At 34.7% G+C, this 13788-nt stretch overlaps 1 protein-coding gene across 1 annotated transcript in view; it reads left to right on the forward strand.

Annotated features, from left to right (window-relative positions):
* LRRIQ3 (leucine rich repeats and IQ motif containing 3) overlaps positions 1-13788 on the forward strand; it is a gene marked incomplete at its 5' end in the record, with an annotated part of 83318 nt that overhangs the window by 31145 nt on the left and 38385 nt on the right. Inside the window, one exon of the mRNA XM_081086059.1 lies at positions 9639-9759. Coding sequence (XP_080942185.1) covers positions 9639-9759 — 121 coding nt within the window. The remainder of the gene's footprint in view (positions 1-9638; positions 9760-13788) is intronic.

A 13788-nucleotide genomic window follows, 5' to 3' on the forward strand; every position in this document is an offset into this window, starting at 1 on the left:
ATCATCTGGTTTAGTATTTTTACCTTTCTCTTCAAGTTCCTTGTTTATTCTTACTTGTTTGCCCCATGTTTTCCATCTACACTAATAAAAGAGAAACATGCAAATTAACCATCACTCCGCCACTCTGCTACACCTACCAGCCAATTAGGAGTGAGTATGCAAATTAACTCAACTAAGATGGCAGTGGCCGCAGAGCTGGAGTGAGCAGGAGGCTTGGGTTGCCCCCAGTGATGGAGAAAGCCAAGCTTCCCACCTCCCCTGGCCAGCCCTGGGCTCCGCTCAAGGCTACAAAGTTTCAATTATAGAAGATAAATAAATCCCAGATATCTGCTTCCAGCCTGCCCTGGCCTCTGCTCAAGGAGGTGCTGAAAAATAAAAAGAAAGATAAAAAGGAGAGGCTGGGAGCTTGGGTCATCGGGGGGCATGGCCAGCCTGAAAACGACCATCAGCCCCTCACCCAGGCTGGCCAGGCACCCCAGTGGGGATCCCCACCCTGATCCGGGACACCCTTCAGGGCAAACCAGCTGTCCCCCACCCATGCACCAGACCTCTATCTTTCTATACTAATAAAAAGGTAATATGCTAATTAGACTGGGAGACTTTCCAGGAGAGCTTCCAGACACTCTACTGGACAAAGCCAGGGTGGCGGGGCCAAGGTAGAGGTGGTTAGAGGCAAAGAGGGGTGGGCATTTGTGGGTGATCAGGCCAGGATGGGACAGCAGTTGTGGGTGATCAGGCTGATGGGGGGTGGGGCCATTGGGGGTAAGCAGACCAGCAGGGAGGCCAGTTGGGGGTGAGCAAGCCATCAGTGGGGGTCAGCTGGAAGTGATCAGGACAGCGGAGGGGGGGCAATTTGGAGTGAGCAGGCCGGCAAGGGGAGCAGTTGGGGGTGAGCACACTGGCACAAAGGGCAGTTGGGGGTGATCTGGCTGGGGGGGCGCAGTTGGAGGCAAGCAGGCCAGCCGGCAGAGTGGTGAGAGGCAATCAGTCAGGCAGGCAGGCAGGTGAGTGGTTAGGAGCCAGCAGTCCCGAATTGTGAGACAGATGTCCGACTGCCGTTTTAGGCCCAATCCCTGTAAACCAGCAGTAGGACATCCTTCGAGGGGTCCCAGATTGGAGAGGGTGGAGGTGGGCTGAAGGACCCACCTCACCCCCCATGCACGAATTTCGTGCACCGGGCCACTAGTATGTAAATAAAGTATTATATACCTTTTTACATCTGCCCTGTTTCTTCAAGATGCTGTCCATTGAGCTTAACCTTCTGATAACATTTACAGTTTTTTAAATATCACTCAAATTGGAACTTTAACATACATTTTATCTTGACATTCGTAGGAGATGGTATATTAATTGAAGCAAAATTGATTAGGCAAGAAAGAATTTGGAAATTATAAGGAAATTAAGTGGTTATAGTGATAGGAACTAGCAAAGGGTGGCCAGTCTGGTAAGTATCTTCAAATTCAAAGAATACTGTAAGCTCTATTTTTTGTCTTTATGGCTAGCACCAATTTATCATTTGTACAATGTGTACAATCATCTGTACACATGGGACGAGGGTATGAAAAGTATATCAACATTGAAATCGGGTCAAGTTGAGATAGAAAGTTGATATTAATGTTGTCTCCCACCGGGTATTAAAACCTAGGAGCTATGTTGAAGGATTGTTTTAGGAACAAAACTTATACTAAAGACTGTATGGCTTTGGAAATAGCTCAAGGAAGATGTCAAGTTAGAACTGGGAAACATTGCAAAAATGTAACAAAGTCATGAATGATCAAGAATGAGATCAAAACCTAAATACCAGGATTGCCCTGGTCAGGTGGCCTAGTTGGTTGGAGCATCATCCTGTACACCAAAAAGGTTGCAGGTTTGATCCCCAGTTGGGGCACATGTGGAAGGCAAGCTATTAATGTTTCTCTCTCACATCAGTGTTTCTCTCTCTTTCTCTCTCTGTCTCTCTTTCTCTCTCTGTCTCTCTTCCTCTCTCTATAATCAATAAAAGATAACATATTCTTGGGTGAGGATTAAAAAATAACTGATTACCAGGATTAAGTGTTAGGCTATGAGCAAAGGAAATTAATAGAGAACTCTTACGGTAAGTACTGGTCTGGAGAGGCTTATTGTCTCCAACTTTAGGCCCTTGAATGGGAAGGAGAGTAGAGTTTTATGTTGGAGATTTAGTAGCTCCAGAGGAAGGAAAATATGACTTCAGAAATAGAGCATTATATCTTACAAACAGCTCTTCCTTCAGAAGAGAACCATTGCTGCATATCGTGAGAGATTCCAGTAGTAGGATTAAGCTCGGTAAAAATAACTATATTTGAACTTGGCTACTATGAATCAGCTATTATTTGAGAGCATTGAATCTTTTTCATAGATAGGGATAATAAGATAAAAAAGCACTGCTATGGGTCCTCCCTCCAATGCACCTGCATTCCAGCACATTACCTTCTTTCAACAATTATGCCATTAGACAATATCCATCTCAAAGTAGGCACTAAAATGCCTTTGTTCATTCACCTAATGCCCAGTCCCAAATCTCCTTCCTGAATCTGATCTTTACTTCCTTTTGTTTATGAATGAGATTATTTCCAGCATTATACCTCATTATCTGTTTCCTTCTTTGCTTCAATTTGCAGCATTAACTAAAAGGATAAAGTCACTGATGAGACTCAGAACAAAAACTTGTTCTCTTTTAATATTCAGAGAAATTAATTTCTCTAATTAATTAGAATATTGCTGCTAATACTTTTCTGGTATTTGTTTCTATTTAAATTTATTTATGTCCTACTTCCTTTGAAGGTGGCTGTTTTATATGAATGGTTTTTTACTGTAGAAATAGAAGCCACTTTATAGCAGGTTGTATTTTATTTGTTTTTGACACCTTTTACCTAGCACAGTGATATGCACATAGGAGGCACTCAACAAAATATTGATTTAAAATAATATGTATTGCATTCACAATAAATATACTCCAAATAATAAGGTTATTTTGCATTATAATTTATAACTAATGGAGTTCTTTTCTGAAAATATTAATCTACTGTGATTCTATGAAAAGATAGCTAACAGAATTATTATTATTATTGAGATTTTTGTATGTGGGAAGAGAAGAATTAAGGTATTCATCTAAAGACCATAGATTAAAAATAACATGCAAAGAGTGTAAGAGGATCTTACAAAGTTATGAACTATGTAAATAAAATGGATTTTCTTGCCAGTATTGTTACACTAGAACTCAGAACACCCTCAAAAATAGAAAAGGTAAAGAGGTTACTAGAGAAGGTAGAGGGGTTAATAGATTCTGTGGCCATTATTATAAAATTTATAATCTCAGAAATGCTAGAGGCTAATGATATAAACAGACTAATAATAAATTATGCAGGTCAATTAATCATAAATAATTACATGGTTATTAAGAAAATAAAAATGTTGTGCTGCATAGTCTTAATTTTTCATAGCATGTTTCTTTAGCTACTATTAGTGGTAGGATATTTTTATATAAGGGTAATTGTTCTTACACACTATGCCAAGTAATTTTTCCCCCAAATCTTAGAAATGCTGATGTAATCTTGAAAATACTAGTTCAGAGACACCATTAAAGTTTTATACAAGATACAGACTTTTTAAAATTGGTGCAGTCTTTATGTTGGAAATAGTGTATATTCTCAACTTCTAAATATTTATAGGAAATGCATATACTCATTTTGCAAGAAAGATCTTAGTGGAGAATAGAGGTAGAAGAAAATATGTAAAACGCATACCTTTCTTTTTTAGTTTCAACTTTTGAGTTCACTGAAATGTGAAAAACCTATCATTCGTGCTTTTAGGTTTCTTGCTATCATATAGAAATCCACGATTATTAGAATTCATGAGCACCTAAATGCAAATCTGGAACTTACTGTCCTCAAGGCAAAATGTAATGTTTGCTGACTATCATTAACTAATGGTACACCTCAAGAGTTTGACTGTATTTTTTCCCATCTTTAAACTTTATTACTGTATTTTTCTTCAGGGTAAAAAAAAATTATGGGTCCATTTTCACTGAAGTGGGCTGGATTTATGTATTCACCTCTCATCAGTGTCAAAAGGAATTGTGCCCATCATTTTCTGGACAACAGGATGAAAGCCTGTACTCAGATTGGACACTAGGGATATCAGCTGTACACACAAGATAAGTGTAAAGTTGAAAAGAGAAATACACTTAGTTCACCCAAGCCAGCATATTTTAGCAATTTGAAGCTTGTATAACAATGTTCATGAAATTATTTACTTGCTCATACAAGAGAGCTAATATTACCATTTTTAAATCCAGTGAAATGTACCATCTAAAATTTGCTTTGCAAAGACTGCTAATGCAAAACCTTTTAAGCTCTCTTTTTTTCTAATAAGAAAGATAACAAAAACAATAAAATGACCATTCTTTACCACTTACTTAGAACGAATTTTTATTTGTTCCAAGTAAGAGAGAGTGGCTATGGCTATTTCCATGTATTTCAATAATTCTAAGGTTTGAATGGCAAAGGTTTGTGTTTTAGAAATTGATAGGACTGAATTTTCTCAAAATAAATTTAGGTACTGTGTCTTAGAAAATATTTCCTATGAAATCACATTGCTGCTCTCTGGTCTACTTAAGTTAGTTTTAGAGATATTCCATCTAGGCATGGATTTTTGCTGACAGTATTCACCTAGGAAGCTCAGAGAGACTCATAGTAAATTGCAGGCATGTCCTTATATTTAAGTCTTTGTTTAATAAAATATAAGGATTCAGACAATTCCTCCTTTAATAGCTTAAGAACCTAACATAAGGCTGTTTGTATCTTTGGAGGTCCTGGTAAACTACCATTTTGAGTCATTTTATCCAGCCATAGGAATATTGGACTTCATGTAAATAATAAACATTTGTATTATGGCTGATATATTTCCGATAAGACAGTAAGGCTGAGGTTGTTAAAAAAAAACGGTGCCAAATACACTGTGAAGTCACACAAATTCAGATTTGCACTGAATAATTTGTGGGCTGGCTAACATGGTCAGTGCTAGCACTTTACTAAGCCTATAAATATATATTCCCTGAGTATGTGTATGTATACTATATATACATGTATGTTGTTTATGTATCACATCATTCATCTATTATATAATCCACCCATTAAATAATTCACCTTTTGCTCTAGCATTGGGGGGAGGGGAGAATAATTATATGCATTTGAAATAGTCATTTTAATCCTTAGTATTACAACAAAAGCTTATACAAAGCAGCATTTACAAATATTCTGAACTTCAAAAATGAGTATATTATTCTGAGTTGCAGGAGGCTATAACTTCAATTTTAGAAAACATTGAGTCAATTTGATAGTTTATCAACATATGTTTGCAAAGCATATTTAAGTTGATTATAATGTTTTACTTTAAAAAAAATTATGTATATGGTTTCTATGTTAATTTATTGAAATGTTTTCTTTATTGTAAATATAACACTTCCTCAGATTCTAAACCCAAATTTAAAATGTGTAAAGTCTCTAAAATGCTGGGGATGTTTAAGGTATAGAAGATCAACCTAAACGTTAGTAAACTGTTGGCTGTCCCTATCTGTTGCTCTTTTCTCCTCAGTTCATAAATACCAGACAGTGTTCAAATATGTCTAGAAATATAGATTCTTGGGGTATACATTTTACTCTTAAGAAAAAAAGTATGTTTTTTCCTTTAGAAATCTCTGTTTAATTGCCCATCATTAAATTTTACGTCATCATATGAACTTGTGTCATTTGGGGATTACTTGAGCAGCATTGTAAACTATTATCTTAACCAATTGAGTTAATACATGTGGTTTAATAAAAATACATGAGTGTATGTAGCATTTTATCATGAGTGTGTGTAGCATTCAGCCTGTGTTTTCTACTGTGGTTTTTTTCAGTCTCAATGTCTTTCTCTTGCTTTTCATCTTTTTCACATCCACATAGAGGATAAGTCATTAAATTATGAAATATTTTAAGAAGTATAGGATTTAAATATTCACAAAATAATAACTTTGTGCCAATGCCTAGCATAGTTATGGATATACTAGTTAGCACTCAATACATATTTGTTGAATAAACTAATAAAACTTCAAACAAATACATTTACTGCTGTCATTTGTGAGTTGGTACTGCCAACAGAAGTTGAGAATTCAAAGAGGTGCAGGGATATTGAGATAAGTAAACATACTCCCAGTACTCAGACAGTATAATTTCTTCTTTGGGTGAGAAATGTTCTTAACTATGATATAAGGTAGAATACACTAGCACTTTGACAGTTCTAAACAAAATATTTATTATATGGAGTTCGTTATACTATTTTTAAAGTGTGATTTTTAGGTAAACCAGTACAGTATGATTCACAATTGTCACTATATAATATGTTAACTATTATACAAGATAATACATGTATTAGGAAAAGTAGTATTGTGAGTAGAATGGCACTGTCATAAGAGTAATAAATACATTTTTGGAGAGATTTTCAAAGAAACAAATCTGTATGCTCTGAAACTTCCTCATGCCCTTTATCTAGCTAGTATTAGTTATTATTCTTGAGCTAGCATTGTATTCTCTCAATTTGAAATTATAACCTACATAAATAGGGTGCTTGAGGTAGAGAATTGTAGGAGGAAGGCTATTTTATACAAGATTGTCACAGGAAGTTTTTCTGAGGAGCTAATATTTACAGTTAAGATCTGAACAATAGGAAGTTAGTCATGCAAAGCACAGGAAAGAGAGTGGCCTAGGCAGTGAGAAGAGCTTGCACAAGGAACTGAGGCTTGCAATATCTTGTTTAATTTGAGTTGGGTTCAAGGATTGAATGAAATGCAGTGTGCTGGGAGTACACAAAGTCTAGTAGCAATGAGATTAGTTTGGCTGTATGGTCAAGGACTGTATTTTGCTGTTTTTTTTTTGTTGTTGTTGTTGTTGTTTTTTGTAGCTTATAGTAAAGACTGAGCACCTTGGGCAGCCATCAGAGGATTTAAAGCAAAAGAGAAGCATAATCAGATGTACCTTTTAATAAATGTCTTGTGAAAGCCATGGTGAAGACTGAGAGACCAATAGGAGGCTTTTTATGGTTGGAAGGGGTAATTATAGTTTAGATTAGAAGTAAAGTGAAAATAGAAGTTAAAGATTTGAAATACATTTAAAAGTTAGAATGGCAAAGATTTTTGATGAATTATATTGTTACGAGGGACAGACAAAGAGATTACCAAAATAGAGGAAAATGCCTAGAAGTAAGAAAACACAAGAAGGATGACATAACTTGAAGAGTTAAGAATAGAATTGATAGGTAAATTTAAGGTTGAAAAGCATTTGCAATTGGTTATTACAGATTTGGTTGCAAAACAGCTGTCTACATTTCTTTTCCTACTTTGCTTAATGGAAAGTTTTGAACCCAGATGAAAATAGAAGCAACATTATTAAAAGTCATATTTTGGTAGTATTGATGTTGTGTATTATATTAAAATTATTCTTGGCAACTGTAAGAAAATCTAAGTATAAAAAGAATACATGAGCTCAAAAGTACCTACTTATTTGTTTTTCTATCAAAAAGTATATTTGTCATGTAAATGTAAGAATTGATTAGCAAAAAAAACTAGTGAAAAACAAAAACTGAGATTTATTCTAAGACCAGTTTGTATCTTTCATGAGCATTCAAAATTCTTGCACAGTGAATCATCACATCAAAACAAATCATTTTCAATAAAAAATTAGAGAACACATATAAAATTTAAAATATAGAAAGTTAAGGATATTTATTTAAATATATATCTATTGTATGGAATAGGCATTTGGGCAGAAAATTGTAAATACAGGGGACCAAGACACATATTCAAGTATCTCTGTTAAATTGTGGAATAAGGGCATTTGCGCAAGTGGATAGGTCAAGATAGATATGATAATGAGTTCTCTATTTCAAAATTCTGCTATCACATTTTAGAGAGTTTATGTGAATTTCCTCTCAATGGATGAAGGTGGTGCTGGTCACCAAAACAAGACGTATTAGTAGGTTTAAAGGAAAAATATGGCCCTATCCGGTTTGGCTCAGTGGATAGAGTATCAGCCTGCGGACTCAAGGGTCCCAGGTTTGATTCCGGTCAAGGGCATGTACCTTGGTTGTGGGCACATCCCCAGTAGGGAGTGTGCAGGAGGCAGCTAATCGATGCTTCTCTCTCATCAATGTTTCTAACTCTCCATCCCTCTCCCTTCTTTCTGTAAAAAAATCAATAAAATATATTAAAAAAATAAAGGAAAAATATGACTTCAGTTTTCTTGAATATAAGATGTCTATGACATTTTCTAGGTGAAAGAGAATAGCTCATGAGTATGACATAATGAGTATGAGTATGACAGAGATTAATATGAATTGTTATGAGTATGACATAAATTAATATTTGTACAGAGGTTTGAAACTATGACAAATGATAAGCACTATAAAAGTATTCCATACATAAATATACAGAAACAAATCTCACAAAGGAGATTTACTTGAAGATATATATTTAGAGTCTTTAGAATTAAGACCAGTGGTTCTAGTCAAGGAAAGCATAATAGAAAGGTTTTTCAAAATATAAATGTATATCCCCTCCCAAGATTCTTATTTTTTTCTGTGGCAGTCTGTTACTGATTGTCTAGCAATATCTGTCTTTGTCTTTTTTTTTTTTTTTTTTGGTAAGAGATACTCAGTTTTACTTCAGGCAGCAAAGTACCTAGCAAAATGCTGTATTTCTTATACTCTCCTTTGTAGTTATGGGTGACCAGTGAGAAATAAACTAAAGTTATTTGAAAGGACCTGGAGGAAAGTTTCTTAAGACACATGGCCTGTGTTTTATCATTTCACCCTTTTCTCCATATTGCTGACTGAGATACACACATTGTGTTTGGAGCTCTAGTAGCTATTTTGACTCCAGAGTCAACATGGAGTATAGAAGCCGTGGAGATGCAGTGGGGGAGAGATGACAAATTTTTAAAGAGCATGGGTTCTTGACCTCATGGATCCTCTGAATCACTCCTGGATGGACTGTGAGGAGAAAAAGGGATAGCACAGTGTTAGTTATTAAAACATTCCCAACCACTTTACAGACATTGCCCAGTTTACATCTGAGAGTGGCCCATTCTCTGGGAAGCTCCTTTCAATATCTATTCCTCCCACACATATCTGATCCATTTGTACTTTTAAGACTTGTGATAATTCTTGTCCAACTTCTCTCTCTTTGTTTTTTACTACCTTTTAGTGTTCTGTGAAGTAACTTTTCATCTCCTTTCTTACTCTGAATTTCCCTTTAGGCTTTCTGAGTAGCACTGAACACTTAACACTTCTCTATTTAGTCCTTACTTCTCCCCCTTAGTTCCTTTAATTGTGCCATCCTCCTGAAATGGCCCCCTTTTGTTTAATGTCTCTTAGAGCATTGTCATGAACTCTTAATGGAAAAATAATCAGAATAACACACAATGGAGTTCTTTTCACCTTTCCTAACTCTGGCTTGTCTCACAGGTTTTTGTTGTTGTTTTAAAATGAAAATCAATTATGATGTTTAACAAGTGAGAAGTCTTTGAGAACTCTAAAATATATATGAGATTATCATTGGTGTCATTGCTTTTATTTTGTTTCCACAGAATATATTTTCTCCTGTTGATTTAATAAGTTCCAATAAAAAGAAAAAACATGTTTCCTCTCTTTTATCTGAATTAAAGACAAAAGATATTGGCAAAAAATCAAGACATCTCATTCAAAAAGGTTAGTTATATGAATTTTTAAATTATATTTTATAGAGTAGATTTTGAATAAGAGTAATTAAAGTTTTCAGAAATTGGACATGTTAATTTTGACCTATAAATATAAGACTCAATGAAATTCAAGTTGAGCATTCTAGATAAAATATCCATATCTCATTTAACATTTTACAAATATTCAGATTATACAGTTATAAATCCTTCCTAATACACATGCTTACATGCTCCTCCTCTATTATCCCAATAGAATTATATTATGACTATTTGGGGGTTAACTAATATGTAATATTTTAATTTTTATGACTATGTAAACATTACAGCTGAGCCACACAATATATTAGGATTATATTTGCTTCATTATACAGTTATTTTAACTTGCTTGGAAATCTCATACCACGGCTATCCTCAAGTGCATTACATATTTTTTCAAGATATTTCTACTTTAGCCTTTCATTTTGCTGAATTCTTCAAAACTGCTTACTGACTAAAGCTGATGTTAAAGGCTATCATTTCTTCAACTGTGATCTCAAGAATGTTTTTATCTATGCTGTGTTGGGACCCTTGTTTCTAAGATTCTACATCTTTTTCTTTCTTGATTTATTTTATTATTTTAATACAATGTATTCTTCATTAGTTTATTGAGAAATTATATGTGGGAGGTAAATTTTTTAAAGCCTGAAAGTCAAAACATGTCTTTATGCTTCACTGCACTTGGTTGATGATTTGACTGTGTAGAACTTCCTTCTGAATTTTTTTATTGCTTTATATTCTTCTAGCTTCCACTGTTACCTTTGAGATGTATATTGCCATTTAGTTCTCAGTTTGTTGTATATAAACATGTTTATTATTTTTCCCATCTGACAAACTTTTTAGCATTTTCTCTTTATAACAGCTGTTCTGCAATTTCACAGTGATTTGTTTCATATTTGTTTGTTACCTAAGATGGATATTCTTTTCATTTAATTTATTGTGGCTTTTTAATCTGAAAATATTACTCAGTTCTAGGTGTTTCTCTTGTATTAATTTTATGCTAAAATATGTATGACAAAAACTTACCATTTTAACTGTCCTTTAAGTACATTCATGTTGTGCAACCATCATCTCTTTTTTTCTGTCTTTATAACTAAACTTGTTGATCTTGTTTATATTTTTGAAGAACCAAATCATGTTTTCATTTATTTTCTTTTTTTTAATAATTCCATTTTATTCCTCCTTCTAATATTTATTATTTCTTTTTTTCTGCTAGTGCTATTTCCAGGTTCTTTTTCCTCATCCAAAGTCTAGTGCCCTTTCTATTTAACCATGATGCCTGCTGAAGACTGTAAATGTATTGCTATGTAATTATTAAATCACATGCATGGGCATATGGTTGTCTTAGACTAAGCTATCTAAATTTATGAAATCTAACACACTCTGTCATTCCCTGTGTTATTTTAAATATTGTACAACCACCCATTTATATAAAATTCTATAGTTTCACATTTATTTTTTATATATCTGGTTAAAACTATTGGAGTTTAAAAGTATCTTACTTTTTTTGAATCATTAGAAGAATTAGAGTAAAAATAACATTTTCCTCATATTTTTTCATGTAACTAACAGCAAATTATCTTATACTTGCTTTAAAAATGGTTAATTTTAAAAGCAAATAGAAATTGTACTAATTTTGCTTGAACAGATTATTATTATTTTCTGGCATGAGATTTTATCAATTCAGTGTTAAAAACTACTTTTCTTTCACCAGGTAATATTTTCTGTTAATTTTTAAATAGGGGCATTGTATCTTTCTATTAATCCATTTTACCAAATGGTACCTATTAGCATATTCTAAGTCATATAACATGAGAAATACTTTTTCTTCTTAGCAGTATCACTCCTTCCTTAAATACAAAGTTTTTTATTTAAGAACTATTAGTAGTTTTCTTTCTCTGATCTTACTAAAATATGGGCTCAGCAAACCGTAGTTTAGAAGTTTAGGGAGTTTCGTAGTCTCCTTCTTCTACTATCTATAATAATAAAAGCACAATATGCTAATTAGACTGGATAGCCGAACGACCTTCCAGACATCATTCTGGACATCCTTCCGGATGAAGCTTCGGTGGCAGGGGACGAGGCAGAGGTGGTTAGGGGCAATCAGACAGGCAGGTGAGTAGTTGAGAGCGATCATGCAGGCAGGCGTGTGGTTAGGGGCAATCAGGCAGGCAGGCAGGCGAGTGGTTAGGGGCAATCAGGCAGGTAGGCAAGCAGTTAGGAGCGATCAGGCAGGCAGGTGAATGGTTTGGGCCTAAACCAGCAGTTGGACATCCCCTGAGGAATCCCAGATTGCGAGAGGGAGCAGGCCAGACTGAGGGACCGCCCCTCCCCATGCACAGATTTCATGCACCAGGCCTCTAGTTTAGTTAATATTAGGTAAGAGCATTGTTTTTGAGATGCAGACCCTTTCTAGACTACTCACTTATTTCCCCTCAATTGTAAGATGAGCAATGCCTGGAGTATTGAGTGGGAAGACTTCTAGGACAGTCTCCTAAGAAGTAGGCTTTTATAACTTTCACTAGAGGCCCAATGCATGAAATTCGTGCAAGAGTAGTCCTTCCTTCCCCTGGCTGCCAGCACTGGCTTCCCTCTAACACCCAGGACCCAGGCTTCCCTTGCAGCCCCTGCTTTTATTATTATTATTATTACGCTTTTATTATTATAGATGGTTTTTGTAAGGAGGATCCTTTTCAATCCTGGCTTCTACCTATTCCTTGGTGTTTGCTAAAATGGAGTTATAATAAATGCTAAGTCCATTAGATCAGACTTTTCATTGTTATTCAAATATTCTATTTTCTTGCTGATTTTCTTTTGTATGCTTAACCAAGAAGGGAGAGAGAGATATTGAAATATTCCACTATAATTATGGATTTTTTGGCATCTCCCTAATTTTATCAAATTTTGTTCATTACATCTTGAAGTGATTTTATTAAAGATCTACATGATAGTTGTTGTTACAATTTTTTGTTGAATGGAACCTTTTATCATTGTGTATTTATCATCTTTTTATTTTTATTTATTTTTTAAAATATATTTTATTGATTTTTTCCAGAGAGGAAGGGAGAGGGATAGAGAGCCAGAAACATCGATGAGAGAGAAGCATCGATCAGCTGCCTCCTGCACACCTCCTACTGGGGATGTGCCTGCAACCAAGGTACATGCCCTTGACTGGAATCAAACCTGGGGCCTTTCTGTCCATAGGCCAATGCTCTATCCTCTGAGTCAAACCGGTTAGGGCTATCATCTTTTTAAAAATATATTTTTATTGATTTCAGAGAGGAAAATAGAGGGAGAGAGAGATAGATACATCAGTGATGAGAGAGAATCATTGATCTTCAGCTTCCTGCATGCCCCACACTGGGGATCAAGCCTGCAACCTGGCATGTGCCCTGATTGGGAATCCAACTGTGACCTCCTGGTTCATAGTCAACACTCAACCACTGAGCCATGCAGGCTGGGCATTTATCCTCTTTGTTCATAATAATGTTTTTTTCTCAGACCTGTTTTATCTGATATTAGTGTAATTGCACCAGCTCTATATTAGTTAAAATTTACCTAATATATATTTTCCATCCTTTTACTTTTGACGTTTTGCTTATATATATGTATCATGAAACAGCAAATGGCTAGATCTGCTTATTTAGTCCATTTGTGTATATATTCATTAAAAGAATTAGTCCTCTTTCTATCTCCTACATTTTTTTCCAGTTCTACTTTTTCTGTTTCTGTTTTCTTCTTTCTTGTTTTTTTCATAATTGACATCTACATTTCCCCCTTTATTTTGACTTTTTATTTTGAACTAATTTCAAATTATAAAAATTACAAATTATTTCTGAATATTTTTCACCCATTCCCCAAATGCTATTTTCTTATATAATCATAGTACAATTTTTAAAACCAGGAAGTTAACATTGATACAATAATATTAACTCATCTCTGAACCATATTCATGAATGGCCAATTGTCTAATGTCTTTGTTCTTGTCTAAAACCCAATCTTA

Source organism: Myotis nattereri (genome assembly GCF_964212035.1).
Source record: "Myotis nattereri genome assembly, chromosome: 3".
NCBI lineage: Eukaryota > Metazoa > Chordata > Mammalia > Chiroptera > Vespertilionidae > Myotis > Myotis nattereri.